Here is a 22512-nt window from a genome sequence, read left to right as displayed (position 1 = left end):
TCTGTGTGTCAATTTGTATGTCTGTGTGTGTGTGTGTGTGTGTGTGTGTGTGTGTGTGTGTGTGTGTTTACTGTGTCTCTCAGGAGATGTGTGTGTTTGTGTTGGGGGGGGGGGTATTTGCAGGTCTCGTAAGACTCTGCTGGGGTGGTCTTGTTTGACAACAACAGAAAGGAGGGTCCACTCTTTCTCTCTCTCTCTCTCTCTCTCTCTCTCTCTCTCTCTTTATGTGTATGAGTGTGTGTGTGTGTGTGTGTGTTTGAAGGGGGCATTGCTATATATTCAGAGTTAAGAAGCAGACACACCTTCCTCAGCAGTGCAGTCAGAGAGAAAGGCACAGACAGAGGGGGGAATGAGTCAGAGAGGGAAAGTGAGAAGAGAAGAGATAAAGTGTGTCCAGACGACAGAGACTCACTTTTGCCCCACAGTTTTGATTATAGAATCACCAATATGGATTAGAGTGGATGTCATCAAAGTTGGAGTAGTCTGAGGTAAGTTTATTTTCTGTGGATCAGTATGATCAATTTCAGGTGTTAACTAAAATGGACCATTTACGCAACACAACAAGCTTTTATCCAAAGTGATTTACAGTATGACTTTATACATTTTTGGCACTGGTGGCTCCACATTTAAGTGACTTTGAAAAGCATGGCATTAATGTACTTCATTTTCCTCTGGACTAAGAAGATCATCACTTAATCATTGGCTACTCAGGCTCAGGTATATCAGGTTTCCTCAAAGCCCTGGGGGGTATTTCACAAAAAGGGACTAGAAAAGGTTGAAAAAGAAAGAAAAAGAAAATGGTTATGTCACAAAACAAAATGGGAATATTTGGTTTATGAATATGATTTTGTCATGAATGTTGTTGACTGCTTATAAACACAATTTCAGGAGATATTTTATGACACTTTCTAAAGTTGTCTGGCTAATTTCCTAATCCTGCTTTGTGAAATTCCCCCTGAAATAATCCCAGACTGTGTTTTTATTGTTTCAATGGAACTGGAGTACAATATCAAAAGTAATTACTCCTCAAAATATTACATGATATTTGTGATTTGTGATTTGTATGTTGAAATATTTCCCTTCTCAGATTAGGTAAAAACTTGGTATTTGTTTGTGTTATACAATAATGCGCCATTTAAAACTGTTCATGTATACAAAGAGAGTAAACAAAGAAACTGCTGCAAATATTGAAGAATCTCACTGTGTTTCTCTGTGCTTCCAGACAATCCAAGTCACGGGCAGAGGGAGGAATGACGGAGAACAGAAGACAGGGGGTCACATTGTTGCTTCTCTCCACAACATTGTGGGAGTTTGGAATTTTGAAGCCTACTTTATTTCATTTTTCACTTCCTGTGATTTTTTACCAAGATTCTGTTTATTTATTGAGTTCGTATTGGAGCTTTGCATGATTTTAATGGGAAAAGATTTTAAATAGAAGGCGGGCGGACCATCCGACAGATGTCAAACATGGACTTCCTCACGTCCCCTTCTCCCCCTCCCCACTTCCACTGTGACTACAGCGACTGGTCTCCCTCCTTCTCTATCATCCCGTCCGTCTACTTGCTGGCCTTCCTGGTTGGTTGCCTGGGCAACAGTCTGGTGCTCTGGGCCTACCTGGACCGAGCTGATGGGAGGAGAACCAGGACTGGAGACGGAATTGGAACAAGAGTGACAGCGAGACTGAGAATGTTCTGCTGCAGTAAAATTTTCCGAGCCAGTCGGGAGAACGTTGACGCTAGCAGAGTTCTCCATGGGACGCTCTTTGAAAAGAACAAGGCCAGATGCCCGAGTGCCACCAGGCAAAGCTACAGACCCTCCTCTCAGTCCTCCCACTCCTCCTCCTCTCCTTCTTCCATCCCTCGCTCCTCTCGCTCACTCACGGACTCGCTCATTGCTAGCTTAGCATTAGCCGACCTGTGCTTCCTGGTGACCCTCCCTCTGTGGGCCGTCTACACGGCAATGGGCTACCACTGGCCATTTGGACAGCCGCTCTGTCAAATCAGCAGCTTCCTCACCGCACTCAACATGTACGCCAGCGTCTTCAGCCTGAGCATGCTCAGTGTGGAGCGATACTGGGTTCTAATTGGACGGCGGCACTCAGGCCACCACGCCCAACATGGCTGCCGCAGCAGGGCAGTGTGGATAGTGGGCGGAGTGTGGGCACTGGCGGGTGTTCTGGCACTTCCTGGTTTGCTCCTGCGCTCCGTCAGGGAGGTCGAGCTGGATTTAGGCCCTGAGGACGACTGGCAGAGAGAGACGACACAGACGCCCGATTCCAGAGCTGTCCTCCTCTCCTGCCAGATGGATTACTCCATTCTGATTGAACCAGAACTGGACGAGGAACGGCGAGAACGGGCAGAGCTTTGGTGGACAGCGGCCTTGAGCCTGAAGTCAACACTGATTGGCTTCCTGTTTCCTCTCATCATTCTGTTGGTGTGCTACTGCTCGCTGGCTCACCTCCTCAGCAGACATTTTGGACGCGGGCCCCGTCCTGACCGCAGACGCCAGCGCAGGCTTCTCAGGGTCATAGTTACTTTAGTGATGGCGTTCTTCCTGTGTTGGCTGCCTTTGCATGTTAATAAAACTTTGTCCATGTTGCTGGAGCTCGGTCTGCTTCCATATTCCTGTTCCTTTGATCAGGTCTTACTTGCTGCTCACCCATATGTCACCTGTTTAGCTTACCTCAACTCCTGCCTCAACCCGCTTCTATATGCTGCCTGTGACTCCTCCTTCAGGAAGAGATGCAGAGGAGCGCTGCTTGTGTTGTGCAAGAGGACTAGGAGAGGAGCAGAGGGGGCAGAGGGAGAGAAGGAGGGAGGAGAAGAGGAGAAGGAGGAGAGGAGCTCAGCTTTTCCGACAAAAACACAGGAGGAAACAGCAGATAGGACAGAGGAGGGAGAGGAGGAGAAAATGGAGGAGGTGAACAGCAGGATGGCCTAGGGGCTAGAAACACAGGCTTCATCCCCTCCATCTGTGTCTTGTCCATCCTAGTCTAAAGCAGTGAAACTTGAGCGTTTGATAAATGGGGAAAAAGTATTGTAAAAGTTAATCTATGCAATTTCATCTTCAGTAGGTGGGACAAACAATAGGCAAAATGTAAATTAAAACTACATTTTGTTTGTTGATGATGAATCATTCTTCCCTACTTATTTCCATTGGTCATTGTCCAGAATTTGCATTTTTTGAGGATGATGGACCTCTTAAATGGACTGAACTCTGCGTGAATCACAACCACTACGGGTCACTTACCATTTCTGTCACACTGTGAGAGAACGACTTGTTTTCAAAATAAATATCCTATTCCTACTCCCCTAGGAATGATGCCACCACTTCCTCAGAGATGGCTGAACCAAGGAATGGTCCCTGGCAGGCAAAGTGTTTTCTTGATCTGTATATTTTTGTATTCTTAAGATAGTCTAAGCTATACATTGGTTTGTGTATCGTTGTTATTTTTAAATAAAAACCGAGAACTCCTTTCTTTTGCCGTCTGTACATATTTTCTTTCATGTTAGTCCAGTGTTGTTCAACATCCTGATTAATGATATATTTCAATAAGTTGGTAATTCATTTGGGTTATCCCATTTTGCTGATGACTGTGCCATCTAGAAGAGAGGTAGAAATGCTTATTGAGTTTCTGTTTTTAAAAGTGCAAATGACACTGAACAGAATTGTGGATCAGAAGGATGATGACGTTTTAAAAACCTCAGCCTCAAAATCTAAGTGTATGATCTTTGGCCATGACAAGAAGCTTCCAGTTGCTGTGTTGTTCATGTATGCACTACTACAATCCAGCCCTGTCAGACTGTGCTCCATTTGTTCACAATTAATGCCCACTGGATGGCGCAAGAGGTCAGATACAATAGAGACTGAACTTCTAGTTGGGCTCTGAGCTCTTTGTTATTTTTGCAGGGATGTCACAGAGTGTAAACCCACCTGAACTCAGTTTGCTCACATTTTCATTTGTGGAGGTGTGTTTGCCAACATGTTTAACCTCACAGGAGCCTGACTTAGGCTAAATACACCATATAGATCATGTCAAGTAGAATCAACTAATGAATGTTATAGAGACTGGAGGTTTAAAGGGGAGAGCAATCTACACTGATTTTTTTCCATTTCTTTTTCTTTTGTGAAAATGAAAGTGATTTTCATTCATATTTTTTTCATTGTGATCACCAGCTGGAGGTCATAGTTCATGTTTGTTAACCACTATATCAGTTAACAAACTTAGTCCAGTAATTTTAGGCCAAAATTGGGGTCAACCTAGGACAAATTGCAAGAGAAGCAAACTCAACTGATTTTGTATCCTCAGTTTGTCCTGAGTGAGGGAAAAAAAGTCCCAAGAAATCCCATTGGTGGAAAGTTTTGAAAATCACCTATTTATGACCACACATTACCAAAAAACACTGTTTTTAACACACAGGGGAAAGGGTTCAAAATTTATTTTCAGATATCACTATAAAAATTCACAAGTTGATTACACACACAAAGACAAGAAAAAAAGTCAATTACAAGTTCTTTGAATTATTCTGTTTACACATGCATATCACACATTATCTGATTTGATATGCGCTAATAAGGAATATAAGGAATAAATGCCATAAGAGACATTTAAACAATGAATTAAAAGGTTGCTATATATATAGTAACCTTGAATTAAAAGGTTACTATGTAACAGTGAATTAAAAGGTTACTATATATATATATATATATAGTAACCTTTTAATTCACTGTTTAAATATCTGTTCTGGCATTTATTCCTTATATTCCTTATTAGCGCATATGAAATCAGATGTGTGATATGCATGTGTAAACAGAATAATTCAAAGAACTTGTAATTGACTTTTTTTCTTGTCTTTGTGTGTGTAATCAACTTATGAATTTTTATAGTGATATCTGAAAGTAAAATTTTGAACCCTTCCCCCTGTGTGTTAAAAACAGTGTTTTTTGGTAATATGTGGTCATAAATAGGTGATTTTCAAAACTTTCCACCAATTGGATTTCCTGGGACTTTTTTTCCCTCACTCAGGACAAACTGAGGATACAAAATCAGTTGAGTTTGCTTCTCTTGCAATTTGTCCTAGGTTTTTTCATAAAATGACTGGACTAACTTCTGTATCGGTTGTTGAAGACAACACCACACAGATCCAATTGTAAATGTCTGACTTTATTATGTTTTCACTCACCAACCGGTAAAACAACAATACCATGGCACTGTTCAAAACAGCTGCTGGCAATATATCTTGCATTTTATTGTTTGCTCGTGTATTTTCCTTATTTCTGTGGCTCTAACATAGACATTAAACAGTTATGTCAAATTATTTCCAGCAGGTTTACAGTGACTTCGGCTCAGTAAAACATCAACAGTGAACATGCAATTTTGCTATTCTGACCCTCTGACTCAACGAATAAGTTTTTTTTGTTTGTTTTTTTGGGGGGGGACATTTCGCATTTTTGCAGTGTTTTGAATGAATGTTAAACAACAAACAGAGTGTAATCCACTGTAAAAGAGTCAGAGATGTTATTTTGCCCACCAACAGTAGCCTCAGCAATTCATAATGTAGTGCAGACACATCTTTTTCTGGCTGTGTTAATGAAATATAAATATATATGTTTATTTTTGTAACTTGAGCAACTGCTGGCACACCACACATTGCTTTCTTTTCACCTAGACATGTGCAAAACCGACATCTTCCTTCTCTACGGTTGTCAAAAGACATTCTGGGAAATGTAGGCTGACTGAAGCACAGGTAGAATGAGACAGGTTGAAGAAAAGTGGTTACACCAAATAAGTCCATCACAACATTTTATTATGAAATGCACTGATTGTCTCAGATTGATGATACCTGACTGTGGTTTATTTTTCCTTTACGCAAGACAAGCAAGTCCCAGTCAGCCCCAAAGGTGCTGTGCCGTAGCTGACTGACCTCACTGGAGGGAAGCAAGTAAAAACAGAACTTCCCAGAACATATTACATCAGTACTAAGAATGTACAGTCATTTGGCATCACTTTCTCTTCTGAGTTTTGCTTTGGTGTGTTGGTGGGGGCTTGTCCCAGCCTCACACCACAGAGAATGTGTTAGCGTGGTTAATGTTGTAAAGCTGTGCTCTGAATGTGACTGCTACACAATAAGAGCATGAAAAGACAAAATCTTCATATCTTTATGTTGTTTTTGGGGGGAAGGTGGAGGAACAGAAATTCACAGATCTTTGCATTCCTGATAGTTTGAGGAAGGTATTGGGAATTTCAGCAGTACAAATCGAACTCAGTAGTATTTATCTTCATTGCATATTTTGTGCAGGGAGTGTGTGTCATTCTGCAAAATGGCCAATGTTAATCTGACGGAATCTAAAACAAAAGTTTTCCCAAAACAGGGACATACTTGTATGTGTGCTTGTGAGGGTGTCTCATGGGTTTATCTACAGCCATGCACACCCACAGCCTCCTCTCTCTTGGGGAACCTGGCCCCCCCTCTGGGAACTGCTCTGTCACAGGAAGTGGAGGCCCTGGAGACGCTGAGATACTGGCTGCAGGCTAGTTACTACAGGTAACATATATATATACACATATAACAGCAACATGTCGATGACAGTTTTCACTTACAGTATCCTGACCAGGGCATTTCTTGAAATAGAAAATCAAAGTGGGTGTTGAAGTCATCAGCAACTTCCATATAATGTCATGGTCTGAACTGCCCGCACAGTTTTAAATGCTGGGGAACTCCCGACCACATAAGAATTGAGGAAGTTTTGTGAATTAATGAACTTAATGATAATGCGGGAAGATTTAGATCTGATTTTTATTTCTTTGCATTAAAAAAAGAAAACAGGGAAATACAAGTATCATGACCACATACAGCGAGACAAATGCAAGTGCAGCAAAGGAAAAGAAAGGGGCTTGTTGTGCTCCTCGCCCATTAAATTATAAGCACACTTCACAATGCATAGACTAAACAACATCAAGAAAAAAGGAGACATAAACATGTTAATGCAATACCTAAAGCAGCATAGCGTGATTGTCACCGAGAAAAATAACTCGAGAATATGTAACACTATTTCCATCACACTTTTCATCTTTTCACATGCAGACCTTTCCACATCCCTCTTTATCGCCCCCTTGCGGAAAGTAGCTTTTATCCCCCATGCAGCCATTGATTGGCGCTGTGGGGTAAACGCACGGTGAATAATGAAGCTCATGGCCTTCCAGCCTCCATGTGAGTCATTCGGCTCTGTTGATACCAATCGAGCGCTCTTCCCCTCTCTGCCTATTACATGCATGTGCGTGTGTTTTGTCCTTCCGCTGTCGCTGGACCGCAGGCCTGAAACCATCAAGGTGGTCGAGAAGATTTTGAACGGGCCCGAGACACGGCAGCCTTCACTCAAAAGATGTCTGGGACTTCGACTAGATCTGCGACCACACAGTCCGCAAAAATGAAGAAGGATGAATCTTTCCTCGGGAAATTAGGAGGGACACTGGTGCGGAAGAAAAAGTCTAAAGAAGGTAATACACTCTGAATGTTTCTCTCTGAGCGTAACGTTATTATAAGGACATATTTCCTATAATTGTGTTACTGTCCATGGTGCTGCAATCACGTGACGCACTATCAATGTTTTTTTTGTTGCAGACACCGAATGCAATGCAGTACTTGGATTATTGTGCCTTGTCAGTCTGTCGTAATAAAAAATTTAAATATTCCTAGAAAGACTTTGATACTCAGTCTAGTGCGCAGTGGTGAGTGTGTGTAGTGTTTAGTGTGTACTTTCATCCGCTCTGGTATAACTGTAATTTTCCAGAAGACCTAATAAGCAATGATATTTACTTTTTGCTCATGTTTAGGACCATCAGAGTAATGCTAAATGGTGAGTCATTTACCCCACAGAGGACTCATACACTATCTTTGCTAAAATATCTAACATCTAGGACTTTTTCCTTGGTTTTTATCTTGTCTCATGAGGTCTAGATATAATTTTGATATCAACACTAAGGCCAGACTTCTGAGCAAGTGACATGAGAGACAAAGCCTCATAGCCACTTGACAGGCATTAAACATGAGGTAATAAACATAAATAGATAAGTGGCTGGTGCCAGGAATGCAAGGTTATTAAGATAAGTTGTAACAGTAGTGCTTTTCTAACTTTTCTTTCTTTTGCCTGTGATCCTGAAGGCTCTGCTTTCTAACTTAGTGCCACAAAACTTTTTTTCCCTTTGTTTACCAAGCTATTTTCAAACCATGCCGAATGGACAGCTGCAACATTTGACACCTCTTTGTGTGTGTGTGTGTGTGTGTGTGTGTGTGTGTGTTTGAAGATTGTGTGTACTCTCAGCCATGTGTTTGTCATTCTCTAAAAAAGGAGCTCCAGCAGCAGGAGTGAAGAGAGATATGTTAATTGTTCAGGAGTCCCATTAAATTCCATTCCACTCTGCTTAAATGTATATGAAGCACCTCTGTAAAAGATGTGCATCAAACCACAGCGATAGCTGAAAAAATGAATAATTTCCCAGCAGTTTCTCATTGCACTAACTTAAAAATAGTGATACAAATATGAAATGAGATGGTTTATCATTTTCTTTACCCCCTACCAACCCTCAAAGACCTCTGGTGGTCCTCAGACCCCGGTTCTGTCATATGGACTAAGGGGACCAATTCAAACTCTTCAGCTTGTGAGAGTGGAGTGCCCCTGTGTGGTGAAAGTGAATTAAAGCTCACAGATGCAGCTGATAATTACTGTATAATGCAAAGGATCGTTGCTCTTTTAAAAACAGAAATCAGCATAATACAAAATGTCTGTGCCATTTGACTTTGTTAATACGGTGAGGGTGCATTGCTTGTTGGATTACATGCAACCACATAGATTGTGGTTTCTGTTACTTAAGGGTGTGGTATATGTTGTGAGGAGCACACCCAAGAGCAACAAGTCACCACTAGAGAAGTTCGTGCACTTTTGCTGAATTATTGGTTTGGGCAGAATGATAATGTTCCTCAAAGAAAGAGACTTTGATTTCTTAAGCAGTGATGACACTCCCTAGCAACAGTATGTACATGTTGTTGTACATTATGTGCACTTTGTCTTTGTTCCTCTAAAGAGCAACCCCTGATTTCTCCTCCTTGTATTGGAAATGTGGAGGGAAAATGATACAGTATATTTTGCTGAGATTAGAAGGAGCAGCTAAAATACACAACTGGATGTAAAACAACAGTTAAGCATATATTTTCATATCTCCTTTTTATTTGCAGAGCCCAGATTCCTGCAGTTGCAGACTGTAGCTTTTACAGATATGTCACTGGCAGTCTCTGTATATCCTGATAAACTGAAAGGAAGTGTGTCTGTCTCAGACTGTACAGCACAAGTCAATGATAGTGCTGTAATAATAGTTTAGTTAAAAAAGCAAGTCATTGCCTCAGTAGCATTATAAGGAAGTGTCATAGCAGGTTGAAGAGTGTGTCGCCTCAGAAAGTAGAATATATTTGTTTAATTCAGATTCCACAAGGATGGATGGTGACAGAAGTAAGTTGTGTTTTTCTATACCATGTTCGTTGCTGCTGGTTTCGCTCAAATAGATAAAGGAAGTATATACATTATAATAATACATAATAATATAATATAATGCATTAAACAATGTATAATGCATATACATCACTAATGCAGAATCAATGTTCATGGCAATTTTCAGTGGCTCTAACCCTTGCCCTCCTCACTATTTGTTGTTTGTTATATTGCACTGCAAAATATTCATTTTAACAAGCCATTCCATGTTATATTCAGTGTTAAAATTTTATCTTTTTTAGAACAAGTGGGGGGGGGGGGATCTGCCAGGGGGACAAGACAACATTTTTTTCTTTTTTTTCATTTGTTTTGAGAAAAACAAGATGAAGACGAAACTATTTTTTTTTTACAGTGTGATTGGATACATATTTACGTCACTCCGGATATCAGCATCATGCAAATGTCCCAAAATGTCATTACACATTATAATTACAGTTATATTACTGCTGATTAGACTTACTGTCATGCCTGATACCCGATGAAGCCCCCCTGTGGAACATCCTCAGTCACACTGTCATCTCCTGGCTGTGCTGTTAGTCACTGGTGCCTCTGTTGGTGTAAATAACCAGAGCTATATTTAAGGTGCAGTCTGTCTTCTCCATACTGCGGCATTATTTATATCTTCCCCCTGTGCCACAGTAAACCCCCTCCTCCCACGGGAGCAGGAAAACCAACCAATACCAGGTTGATTTTATTTTCCTGTGTTGTTTATAGTTTAAAATCTCAGGTCCTTTTGCATTGAAATTTGTAGTGATAATAGAAAGTGTTTTCATGAAAGCTTGCAATGGAGCTGGTGCAAGATAAATGGACCCTGGTTTGTATTGAATTAGTGTAATTGTGTTCAAAGGAATACATTTGCTGCTTGATTGATTATCCACTGCAGTAAGGCATATTAAAGCCTGAGAGGGCAGGGTTATTCTTTGAACCACATCGGTACTGTTATGTTACTGTGAAAGTACTATACTGTATTGACGGTAATCAGTTTTGCTCTTTACAGTGACAAAAACAGTGACCTAACAAGGGTAAAACACAGTTTAACACAGCCAAGCGTTATTTTTGAACAAATTAGAGTATGTGTAAGGTCAGCACAGTTTTATTGACTTTCCTTCTTCTGTCCACCATATCTGCTCTGTCCAGAGGTTACTGGTGTAGTAAGGTTACTATGGTGCTTTTACGTCTCGTGTGGTGTCTCCTTCCTGTCCCAAACATACACACACTCACACAAATAAAGACACACACTATGCTTCTCCGGTAACTGGACCGCAGAGGTGGAGTGGAGGGCTGTGACAGAAATAAACACGTGATGACGCCCCTTCCCTGCCACTGCTCTAGCCCACTGACTGCAATCCACACACACACACACACACACACACACACTCACATACTCTGGCTTTCTCTACCTTTACTTGCTGTTCTGTCGGGGAACCCTGAGTTTTACACCGGGGGCATGGCCGGGTTGCTATGTGGGACAAAGAGGAAGAAACAAGGTAATTTAGTTTTAACATAGTCTGGGTTTTGTATGGTGGCTATGTGAGAGACTTGGAAATATGAATAGGGAAGCATGTCTTGTTATCTTACTGCACTGTGTGTTTTAATATTCAGCTGTGTTGTAAACCAAGAGTAAGAGCTGTGAATCTTTAGGTTTAGATCTTGTAATGCATGGATTGTATTGTGTAATTTAAACATTTTAATACTGATTTGCCCACACTGATCCGTGTTAATAAAGCTTTGTCCTGCACAGTGCTGAGGCACTGAGGCAACCAGATGCACAGTTGGACACAGGGAGGGAGGAAGTAGCACAATTATGATGAAATGCAGCAAGCCTGCACTCTAATTACAAAGTAAATGCTGATCTGGCATGAGATGCAAGGCTATGGTAGCCCACTGGCGAGGGCATGTGGTCAGTTACTATGAGGAGGCTGAATCAGATAGGAAATCCCTGGGGATAGCTCCTCCCTGAGGTACACTATTCATCCCCTCTCTGTACACACTCGTAACTCGTGATTTATTTTGGATTTTGACACTGTAAAGGCATTGCCCTGGACTTTCACTCAGCTTTTATTTCATTTTCAATACAAAGTGTCCGTTTTATGCTTTTATACAAATACATACATGAAAATACAATGAAACCGAAAAAAAAAAAAAAAAAAAAAACTAAAAACAAATACGAAGGTATGACTTGTACATTGTATGGTACTCTTATTATAAGATTACTGTGGAAGTTGAGATATTCTAATGATGAGGTACAGTGGGTGGTGAGTGGACAGGGGTATAAGGAAATTAAGGAATTATTGCAAAAAAGAGGTCTCGTACAAGGATTGAGTGTTTTTCTGGAAATTTACTGTGAACTTTTCCAGAGCTAAATATTCTGTTAACAAGTACAGCCAGTGGATTATGGATAGTTTAGGTCTGTCTTTCCAACTGAGTAGTATAACCTTTTTTGCAGCTGTTAATGATATAATTCATCATCATCATTTTTAAATGATGGGATGTCTGAACTGTGGACAGTAGTGAAACAGAGGGAAATAAAGGCATAATGCCTTTTTCAGATGATTTTTATCTGAAGAAATGCTAAAACTGCACCCTGGTTTATCCCTTGCATCTTTCCCCTTGGTTTTCCTCTTTGGCTTTTAATAGCAGATTCGATAAAAGGATCACAAAATGATGAATTTAAAATGATTCCTGCTTCGGGTGGTATAACTTGAAACAGAGGATAATAAAAGCAATGTGGCCATTAGAGAAAGACACATTCTAATCCCTCGAGTATTCAGTCTCCAGTCTGAAATGGGAACATCACAGCAGAGTGGAAAAGTACCATCCAATACCAGACTTGGGTCCGTTAATAGCCACAAATAATTCTTACTTAAGAATTACTGTTGCAAATAATAATTATGAATAGTAATTTTGACACTACAAGAAATCACCAGTCACAAGGTCTTTAAATCTTCTTTTTACTTAAACAAGTAAAAAAAGTCTAAGTTTGATGAGATTATCCCACTTGTTTCCAGTGCAGTTTCACTTGTTTCAGGGTGTTTTTTTTTCTGCGAAGAAGAATAAATATGTTGAAAAAGGGGAAGAATGAGCCAGAGTAGCCCAGTAGTTTCAAGAAAATGACACTTGATTCAAGAATGTGTTACAAGTTGATTGGCAGGGTAAACAAGTGTCATTATGTCATCCCACTGGCAGATTTTTCACTTGTTCTGGTTTAAAAATTCAAGATTTTCACAGTAAATATGAGACTAAATAACTTGCTAAGATGGAGATATTTTGCAGTGTGTGTAAACCTGTTGCTACTCATGTTGTCCTCTGTGGTGGTCCAAAGTAAGGTAAAACAATCAATGAAAAGTATTTGCAAATGCTATTTTCTTCCAGTCTGGCTACTAGAGCCAAGTGATGGATGAAAGAGTGATGAAGCAGAGGAAGAGCAGGGTGTACTGGGACGTGAGTCCTCAGAGGAGTGTGTGGCGTCAGAGTCTCTGGGGCCCAAACCGTGTGTTAAGCCTGCCTCCAGACAGCTGGTCACAGTACACTAATGCAATACTGCACTGTGTTTCACTGATCAATCTCTATCTCTTTCTCTTTTTATCATTTTCTCTCCCTCACCCTCACACACACCGTCTTTCTTTCTCTGCCCCCCCCCCCCCCCCCCCCCCCCCCCCCCCCCGCCTGCCCTTCCTTTAATGACTTTTGCCTTCCTTTTCTGTTTATTGCTTATTGCTTTCCCTTTATTTTGTGCTTTGTAACAGTGTTTTGAAAAAAGTTACATGAAGACTATTATGTTCTCTCTCTCTCTCTCTGTGTGTGTGTGTGTGTGTGTGTGTGTGTGTGTGTGTGTGTGGTGTTGCTTTTTCCTTAGTGAGTGATCTCCATGAGGAAGGGAAGAAGGCCATTAATGCTCCCATGCTTCCCTCGGGAACAGACATCCATCCTGAGGACACACTGCTGGGTACACACACACACACACACACATACACACACACACACACACACACACACACACACACACACACAGCACTAATGCATATGCAGCTTATATATACTGTGCTATATAACTTCTTATCCCAGATGAACTCTATTTTTTATTATTGGAGACATTAGTAATTAAATGCTGACTGAATATTAATGCTTTTTTGATATTACATTACATGGCAAGAGTGTTTTCATCAACTTCAAGATGGAGCTGGTTTCAGCTGACTTTTAGAAGGGTCACTGAGTTATTCAGAGGAATATGAATGTAATGTAATGTGTTGACTAATGAGGACTGTGGTGTGACAGCAGAGGAATAGGAAATGAAAGAGCTGTGGGTGAAGTGAAGACAACTCCCTCTGTCGCCAGTCACCATATGAATCACTGTTGACATGAGTGTGATAGGAAAACTGTGTGTGTGCATGTGGGCGTCTGTCCATTTGTATGCATGTGTGAGACAGATGAAATCTGTGCGTGTCTGAGTTGTAAAAGGGGGGTGGGGTGGGGGGGTGGATGTGTAGGAAATGACATTTGAACCTGGACTGTGTGACAAAGTGTGATGTAGTCTCTGGACTCCCACTCACGTCCACTGACTTTCTGTGGTAATCTGTCTCTTATATCACTTTAATCAGAGGAAAATGCTGAGCGGATCATGTTGGACCCAACATCCAGGGAGAACGCCAAATTCAAAGACCTACTGAAGGTAGTACGAGTTAAGTTTCCTATTCAGACATCGTGCTGTCTTGTCATGTCGTGATGATATAATCAGACCGTGAAAAAAAAACAGAAGAAAGGTTTAATACTTCCTTAGATTACTTACTTAGATTCACACGCAAACCACATATTTCCTGAGTTACTGTGAATGAGGGGGAAAATCTGATGATGTCATGATGCCACCAGTGTTGCCTTTTAAATAATTAACTACGTATGTATGACAGGAGTGTAAAAGCAATAACTCTCTAAAATTGGACCTTTGACCTGCAAGCACACATATGGTATATTAAGATGTTACTGCTGTGTGTGTCCAGGTCCTGATTGATTGGATTAACAGCGAGCTGGAGGAAGAGAGGATCATTGTCAAAGACCTGGAGGAAGACTGTTACGATGGACAAGTGCTGCAGAAGTTATTTGGTGAGGAACTGGTTATTTGCACAGTTTTGGACATCTCTCTTTCTCTCTCTCTCTCTCTCTCTCTCTCTACATATATATCTATATATATCTATATATATCTATATATATATATAGATATACACTATATTACCAAAAGTATTCGCTCACCCATTCAAATGATCAGAATCAGGTGTCCTAATCACTTGGCCTGGCCACAGGTGTATAAAATCAAGCACTCAGGCATGCAGACTGTGAAACAAGACATTTGTGAAAGAATGGGCCGCTGTCAGGAGCTCAGTGAATTCCAGCGTGGAACTGTCATAGGATGCCACCTGTGCAACAAATCCAGTCGTGAAATTTCCTCGCTCCTAAATATTCCACAGTCAACTGTCAGCTCTATTGTAACAAAATGGAAGCGTTTGGGAACAACAGCAACTCAGCCACGAAGTGGTAGGCCACGTAAAGTGACGGAGAGGGGTCAGCGGATGCTGAAGCGCATAGTGCAAAGAGGTCGCCGACTTTCTGCACAGTCAATTGCTACAGAGCTACAAACTTCATGTGACCTTCAGATTAGCCCAAGTACAGTACGCAGAGAGCTTCATGGAATGGGTTTCCATGGCCGAGCACCTGCAGCCAAGCCACACATCACCAAGTGCATTGCAAAGCGTCGGATGCAATGGTGTAAAGCACGCCGCCACTGGCCTCTAGAGCAGTGGAGACGCGTTCTCTGGAGTGATGAATCACGCTTTTCCATCTGGCAATCTGATGGACGAGTCTGGGTTTGGAGGTTGCCAGGAGAACGGTACATTTCAGACTGCATTGTGCCGACTGTGAAATTTGGTGGAGGAGGAATTATGGTGTGGGGTTGTTTTTCAGGAGCTGGGCTTGGCCCCTTAGTTCCAGTGAAAGGAACTTTGAATGCTTCAGGATACCAAAACATTTTGGACAATTCCATGCTCCCAACCTTGTGGGAACAGCTTGGAGCGGGCCCCTTCCTCTTCCAACATGACTGTGCACCAGTGCACAAAGCAAGGTCCATAAAGACATGGATGACAGAGTCTGGTGTGGATGAACTTGACTGGCCTGCACAGAGTCCTGACCTGAACCCGATAGAACACCTTTGGGATGAATTAGAGCGGAGACTGAGAGCCAGGCCTTCTCGACCAACATCAGTGTGTGACCTCACCAATGCGCTTTTGGAAGAATGGTCAAAAATTCCTATAAACACTCTCCTCAACCTTGTGGACAGTCTTCCCAGAAGAGTTGAAGCTGTAATAGCTGCAAAAGGTGGACCGACATCATATTGAACTCTATGGGTTAGGAATGGGATGGCACTTCAGTTCATAGTATGAGTAAAGGCAGGTGAGCGAATACTTTTGGTAATATAGTGTATATCTATATATCTATATATATCTATATCTATCTATCTATCTATATCTATCTATCTATCTATCTATCTATAGATATAGATAGATAGATAGATAGATATATTTAAATAGATAGATAGATAGATAGATAGATAGATTTTTTTCCCCTCTGCCGCCCCCTACTGGTGCTTGTTTTACACACCAGCTTATCAGAACTATCTGTCTCATCAATTGCCAAATCAGCCCAGCATGTTTCAATATGAATTGAAAAGAGCACAAACTACATTATACAGGGCACAAGAAGAAACCAATACTGGGTTTCTTACCAATATATACTAGAAATGTACAGGGTGTCCACAAAGTCTCTTTACAATTTAAAAAATCTATTACAAAAGCAATTGATGAGATATGTTAATCAGGTTTGTTCTATGTACTCAGTGGTTATCAAAGTTTTTAATTACATTGGACATCAACGACCTGCAGCAAAAGATCACTGATGCCATTGCCACCATTGATGAGGCTCTGCTGCAGCGAACATGGCAAGAAATTGAGTACCGTCTTGATGTGCTTTGTGCAACCAATGGTGCCCATATAAAGGTGTATTAAATGAGGCAAAAAAAAAAAAATCAATATCTACGCCTCATTTTGTCATGATTTCCACAGATTTGTCTATTCATTTGATTTTGTAATAAATTTGTTAAATTGTGAAGAGACTTAATGGACACCCTGTACATAAGGTTGGGTTGTTTATGGGTTGTTTGATCAACATCAGTTTAGAACAGATCTTTTGTGCTTGTTTTTGAGCTTTCACACTTCTTTGTCAGCTTCGCCCTTGATCTAAATAAATATCTGCCTTTGTTTTGCAATAGCAGCAGCAGCAGCAGGGGGCCTCTGCGGCTTTCTTGTTGGTTTCTTTCATTGTGTATGATTTTTGAACCAACATACTTGATATAAGCCTCTTATATGCTAGGGCTTGTCTTTAGAGCACAGGCATCTCTCTCTCACTTGCTCTACTTGTCATATTTGTTGTCTGCAGCAGCCACATTCAACATTTTTGTGGTCATCAGGAGCTTGTATGCTGAGATTAGAGACTCAGCTGATGTTCAACCCACACCAAAACCCTCACTGATGCCACGTGCAAAAGATCCTTTTTCCACATGCTTCTTCCCCAACGATAACTAAAGAGGATGTACTGACTTAAACCTTTTCTGTTGTCAACTTTTTTTTGCACTTGTCATTTTCACACCCTGGGGAAACATCAGACCTTTTTAAACACTTAGCCTCATTTTGGATTTATTCCTTTTTATAAGTGTGCAAGCTCTTGTTGGTGTCTCTTTGTGTGTTGAAGGAATTTTCCTTCAACACACACACAGACATCCCTCACTTAGTGCAAGGATCAAGAAACAGGATGTTACTGCATGACTCAGTGCTCTTTTACATATATGTAACATGTTTCCCTGTGTATTTGTTCCATCAGTTTGACATAAATGTGCCTTCTCTCTCCTGTTGTTGACAGAAAAACTGTCAGGCAGAAAGCTGAATGTGGCGGAAGTGACCCAGTCAGAGATTGGCCAGAAGCAGAAGCTTCAGACGGTGCTGGAGGCTGTCAACGAACTGCTGAGGCCTCATGGCTGGTCCATTGAGTGGACTGTTGATTGTGAGTTTTACAGCAATTAAGCGTTTCACTGATTACCACACAGCTGACTGAATTCATTTTGTGTTCTCAAATCAAATTACTTAATTAAAAGAAGGAATACTTTAATGCAAAAATACCCCATTAAAAATAAAAGTCTTGCATTCAAATTATTACTTAAGTGAAATTATAGAAGTATGAGCTGTAAAATGTACTTAAGTATAAAAAGTAAAAGCAGTCAGTTAATTTATTTTCAACTTGGTAACTGTTTTTTTTTTCATCTGAAAAAGCACCTGTCGCCTTTAGGTAATTGCTTATGTCATTACGTTAGCTTGGAGCTGACAGTCCCCTCTGGTTTTCTCTTCTTGCAGCTATCCACTCAAAAAATCTAGTGGCAATTGTGCATCTGCTGGTGGCCCTTGCCATGCACTACCAGGCCCCCATCAGGCTGCCTGAGCATGTCTCTGTGCAGGTGGTGGTGGTCAAGGTAAGTTGGCCCATCAAGCTTGTCATTATGCTCTATAGAGGCTTAAGTAGAGGCTGAGCGGCTTGGGGAGGCATGCACTTTTGCAGCAGAGACATTGTGTATGTGGCAAATTATCACTGATTTTCTCATCTTTTATTGTTTTGTCTTAGATTTGTATTATGTGCATCAAACAATTCCACTATTTCTGCTGTGTAGTATGGAAAAAAACTTTGAATTTGTTTGTTTGGAGCAGAAACGAGAGGGCATCCTGCAGACTTCTCTTGTGACCAAAGAGCTGACGAGCACCACAGAGTAAGTGCTGATACAGTCTCCTACTCATTTTATGCACAATGAACCTTCCATTAGGAGTGTGTTCCTCTTCTCATTTCAGTGTTGTGAAGTGATCTGGTGACAGTTTATTTGGACTGTCCAGTGTTAATATTCAACTTAATATCAACACTAGCCCTAACTGAAATAGGTACCGAGTCAACTGATGTTGAGTATTTACATTGGAGAGATTGATATAAAGTTACACATCAGCACTGACCTAACTGATAACAAAGTTGATACTAAGTTGAATATTAACATTGAGCAGTCCAAATAAAGTGTGATGAGTGATTCTTATGGGGCTTACAGAACCCTACAGAAATGATGCATGTGATTTATATTTGTGTTTATATTAAAATGTATTACCAGTGTACACATGTCTTGGAATAGTGCACAATATTAATAGCAATGTGTTGTCTTTTATTTATGAATTTCAGGATGATGTTGGGTAGATTTGGTAAGTCAAAGCCATATTCTGTATGTGTTTCATGTCACAGTATTATGTAAATATCCATGCCATTTTTTTGTTTTATTGGTTGTCTGACTATATATTCATGAACTGCAATTGATTTCTTCTTCATCACAGAGAGGGATGCATTTGACACGTTGTTGGATCATGCACCAGACAAGCTCAACGTAGTAAAAACGGTAAAAGAACAGTGCCGGAAACCTTTCTGTGCCTGATGTGATGTTTTCCTTTCCTTTTTAATTTACCTTAAATTGTGTAACTTATATTTTATTCCTCCCACCTACAGTCTCTCATCACCTTTGTGAACAAACACCTGAACAAGCTGAACCTTGAAGTTACTGAGCTGGAATCTCAGGTAGGAGATTTGATGAAGGTTTAGTTATCCACAGTCTTGTGCTATCATTTTCACTACAGTGCATTATGATTATATGAGTTATGTAGTGTGCTTTAATCCATTGCCTCTTTTCTTCTCTACATTTCATGAAGGCCTTGTTGGATTTTCATTTTCTAATGGATGTAATCCAATTTAATGTACTAATGCAGTCTAAATAGGTTGTACCGTGTGTGTGTGTGTGTGTGTGTGTGTGTGTGTGTGTGTGTGTGTGTGTGTGTGTGTGTTTGTCCAGTTTGCTGATGGTGTGTATCTTGTGCTGTTGATGGGACTGCTGGAAGACTACTTTGTCCCTCTGTACAACTTCTTCCTCACTCCTGAGAGCTTCGAACAGAAGGTGATTACAGATTTTTAAAGTGGATTAACTGGGTCAGTGGGTGGGATATTTTTCAATTTACTAATATGTTGAGTGTCCATGTTTTTCCCCTCAGGTCCACAATGTGGCGTTTGCCTTTGAGCTGATGCAGGATGGAGGCCTGAAGAAACCTAAAGCCAGACCAGAAGGTATTTGTACTTTGAGCCTGCATTTTTACTGCAGCAAATGAAATGAACTTCCTGCAGGAGATTTTTTTTTTTAATAATGACTTTGATAATGAGTCTGTGTCCAGACTGAGGGGCTGATGAATGGCCGATGTCCCACAGTAACAAGAGTTGTCTGCCTGCAGCCTGCAGTACTAATACAAGACCATCTGGTCGCAGTCAAATAGTCTTTGTTGCTCAGGGACGTTCATAACTGAGTGAAATGAAGTATCTAAGTGGCAGCCATGATAAGAGCTGGTTGAATTTTGTAACTTTAAAGGTAGGAAAGGAAGGAAGGAAAAGGAAATGTGCTTCAGTGCTTCCTTCATCTCCTTAAGCATAGGATACACTGGGCCATCTTTTACAAAAAGGAAAGGAGATAATGCTGTTCCACAATTCCTTGCAGCAGCAACATTTCAGCCGTTCATATTTCAAGGTGTTTGCTGAGTTTTGTGGCAGGGTTTAAGCTATTATATGCATAGGCTTATAATCATCATAATCACAATACTTCCCTTAACACAAAAGTCTGTCTTTCAAGAAAACAGATATGAGATGTTTTTTGGCCAGATGAAGTTTTAAGTCAACATGTTAATTGGGGGGGTGGCCCCGTAAATGGTAGAGCACGTACCACTTGTTAAGACTGAGTCCTGACTGCAGCGTCCTGGGTTCGAATCCGATCCTGGGCCATGTGCTGTGTGTCATCCCCTCTCTCTCCCCTGTCCTTCCTGTCTCTCTACTGTCTAAATGATCTTAAAAAAATAAAAAAAAAAAAAACATATTTGAAATTTGAGAATGGTGATATGTGCAGCAGTAGATTTGTAAGCCTAACATGTTATACCGGTCTTGCTTGAATCTAACAATTATTTTCATACAATCATCATTAATTGGGATTCATGTCCATAAATATAAGTGGACAGGTGGGTGAGCATGAGCAGCCATTCTAACTCCTGAATGCACTTTTCTCCTTGACTGATTTCTTTGACGTTCATGACGTTTTCCATCAAGGCCAAGGAAAAGTGGTTAGGAAACGATACAGGATGTATTTTTTTAACCTCAGTGGGGTGAGGGGCATCTTTATACAAGTCTGCAGGCTGCAGATAGACACTCGACAGTAACAGTGATACTGAAAGTTGCCCAGTAGGTGGCGATGTTGCCTTACTTTTAATACTCATATTACATGGCACTGTAGTCATATTACAGAGTTCATACAGCCTCAAGCTGCTCTTTGTTGTCCAGCATAAATAAAACAGTACACACTGTTGTAGTAGAACAGTAAAACTAAGGTTCACTGATTGCACAGGCTGTAATTGTTTATAGTCATAGTTATTACTTCCAAAATGCCACTTAATTAATATTTATTTATTGTTTTATGTCTGTCTTTATGTAAAACTACCATGAATACGTAACTGTTTGTACTCTGTATAACTGCCGTACAGATATACGGATTATTTCACAATTGACAAATTGCCTCCAGAATTTAATCTAATAGAGCTGACTGATCACCTGTCTAAACTGTAATCAGTAACATAATCCACTAATGCCTTCTAATTAATTTCTGTTGCTTGTAGGTTAATTTAATCCACAGAATATGACACTGAACAAGCTATTTTTTTTCCATTTATTGCATCACTGTAATTTAAATAATTCTTAACATCCTCTATGATGCCTTTTGTTTGTCTACAGTGTGACAATGTACATTCTGATTTCCTTGTAACATTTTACCAGCTAATCCAACAAGTAAGTTTACTTTTTCCTGTAATTGGAATTATTACCACCACCACTTCTGCAGTCAGATAACTGCACTCCTACTATATGATTCCTAATTAGCATAAATAGGGTTTGCTCATATCTGCCGCTTCGTTATAAATGGAAGTAGAGATTCCAGAGCCACTAATGATATCAACAATGTCACACTTACTAGCAAGGCAATGCAGATAATAAGGGGCTTAAGACATCCCGGTTTAAATGCTGATGCAACGGCACTGTTGTAACAAAATGGTGTCTAGTTTGAATTGCTTAATAAAGACTTTGTTCAGAAGAAAAATTAGAATAAGCAGATATGCTGTATGTTATGCCATGACAGAGACTAAGAGTGCAGATATTTTCTTACTTTAGAATCTCCTCTTGCAAGGTCTTAGGCCCAATTTTAATCTCTATCACATTTCCAGAAATTACAAATAACCTTTTGAAGTAAAGTGAACCAATTGCAAGCACAGAGGAGGCTCCTTTGCATTGTAAATATGATTTTACGGTAGGACAGACCCATCTATTTTTTGCTTCAGTGCTCCAGGAATCCAATTTTTCTCAGGAACAGGAACTAGAGCAATATCATAAACTTTTTTTTTCCTCACTCGACATCTCAGGGGGTCATTTTTCTTCCTACACAGAGCTGCAAGTCCAAACTGACTTTAAACGGTCAGCTCTAATGATCTCTGTGGTGTTTTCGATTCTTTACAGATGTCGTCAACTTGAACCTCAAGTCCACTCTCCGAGTCCTGTACAACCTGTTCACCAACTACAAGAACTCAGAATGATGTCTATCTGTCCCGGCCGATTTTCAACACAGCACTGCCCTGCTCTTGCACTGATGTTACGCATTGCAGTCCGGACACTGATGAGACCAACGGGGACTGAAGTCATCATTATGTGAGACTTAAAAAAAGACCCAGGGGGGATTGGCCTGAAAAAGCTCTGGATGTTAGTATTTAATCTTCACGAAAT

The 22512-nt window shown here is 40.5% G+C and overlaps 2 protein-coding genes across 3 annotated transcripts; both read left to right on the top strand.

Moving 5' to 3' along the window:
* Positions 1–1467: 1467 nt before the first annotated feature.
* On the top strand, positions 1468–2940 carry aplnr2 (apelin receptor 2). The gene has a single exon (XM_030053421.1). The coding sequence runs from the start codon at positions 1468–1470 to the stop codon at positions 2938–2940; it is 1473 nt and encodes a 490-aa protein (XP_029909281.1).
* Positions 2941–7177: 4237 nt separating this feature from the next.
* parvb (parvin, beta) lies at positions 7178–22453 on the top strand. Of its 2 annotated transcripts, none has more exons than XM_030054695.1 (13): positions 7178–7498; positions 13400–13489; positions 14142–14212; positions 14538–14640; positions 17503–17643; positions 17991–18106; positions 18339–18397; positions 18850–18869; positions 18999–19060; positions 19168–19236; positions 19508–19609; positions 19704–19776; positions 22249–22453. In XM_030054695.1, the coding sequence occupies exons 1-13, from the start codon at positions 7384–7386 to the stop codon at positions 22323–22325; spliced, it is 1098 nt and encodes a 365-aa protein (XP_029910555.1). In that variant the 5' UTR covers positions 7178–7383; the 3' UTR covers positions 22326–22453. The 2 variants fall into 2 exon arrangements, with proteins under 2 accessions (XP_029910555.1, XP_029910556.1); XM_030054696.1 differs by lacking the exon at positions 7178–7498 and adding an exon at positions 10976–11030.
* Positions 22454–22512: the final 59 nt, after the last annotated feature.

The sequence above is a fragment of the Myripristis murdjan genome, chromosome 6 (assembly GCF_902150065.1).
Source record: "Myripristis murdjan chromosome 6, fMyrMur1.1, whole genome shotgun sequence".
Taxonomy (NCBI): Eukaryota; Metazoa; Chordata; class Actinopteri; order Holocentriformes; family Holocentridae; genus Myripristis; species Myripristis murdjan.
Note: the sequence above shows the minus strand (reverse complement) of the source record. Positions and strands in the feature narration are given on the sequence as shown.

Bases quoted from the DNA above. Each gene is read 5' to 3' on its own strand.
- parvb (XM_030054695.1), top strand. From the start codon at position 7,384: ATGTCTGGGACTTCGACTAGATCTGCGACCACACAGTCCGCAAAAATG. The intron at 14,641-17,502 runs GTGAGGAACTGG...TGTTGTTGACAG, and splicing joins AGTGCTGCAGAAGTTATTTG to AAAAACTGTCAGGCAGAAAG. The intron at 17,644-17,990 runs GTGAGTTTTACA...CTCTTCTTGCAG, and splicing joins CATTGAGTGGACTGTTGATT to CTATCCACTCAAAAAATCTA.
- aplnr2 (XM_030053421.1), top strand. From the start codon at position 1,468: ATGGACTTCCTCACGTCCCCTTCTCCCCCTCCCCACTTCCACTGTGAC.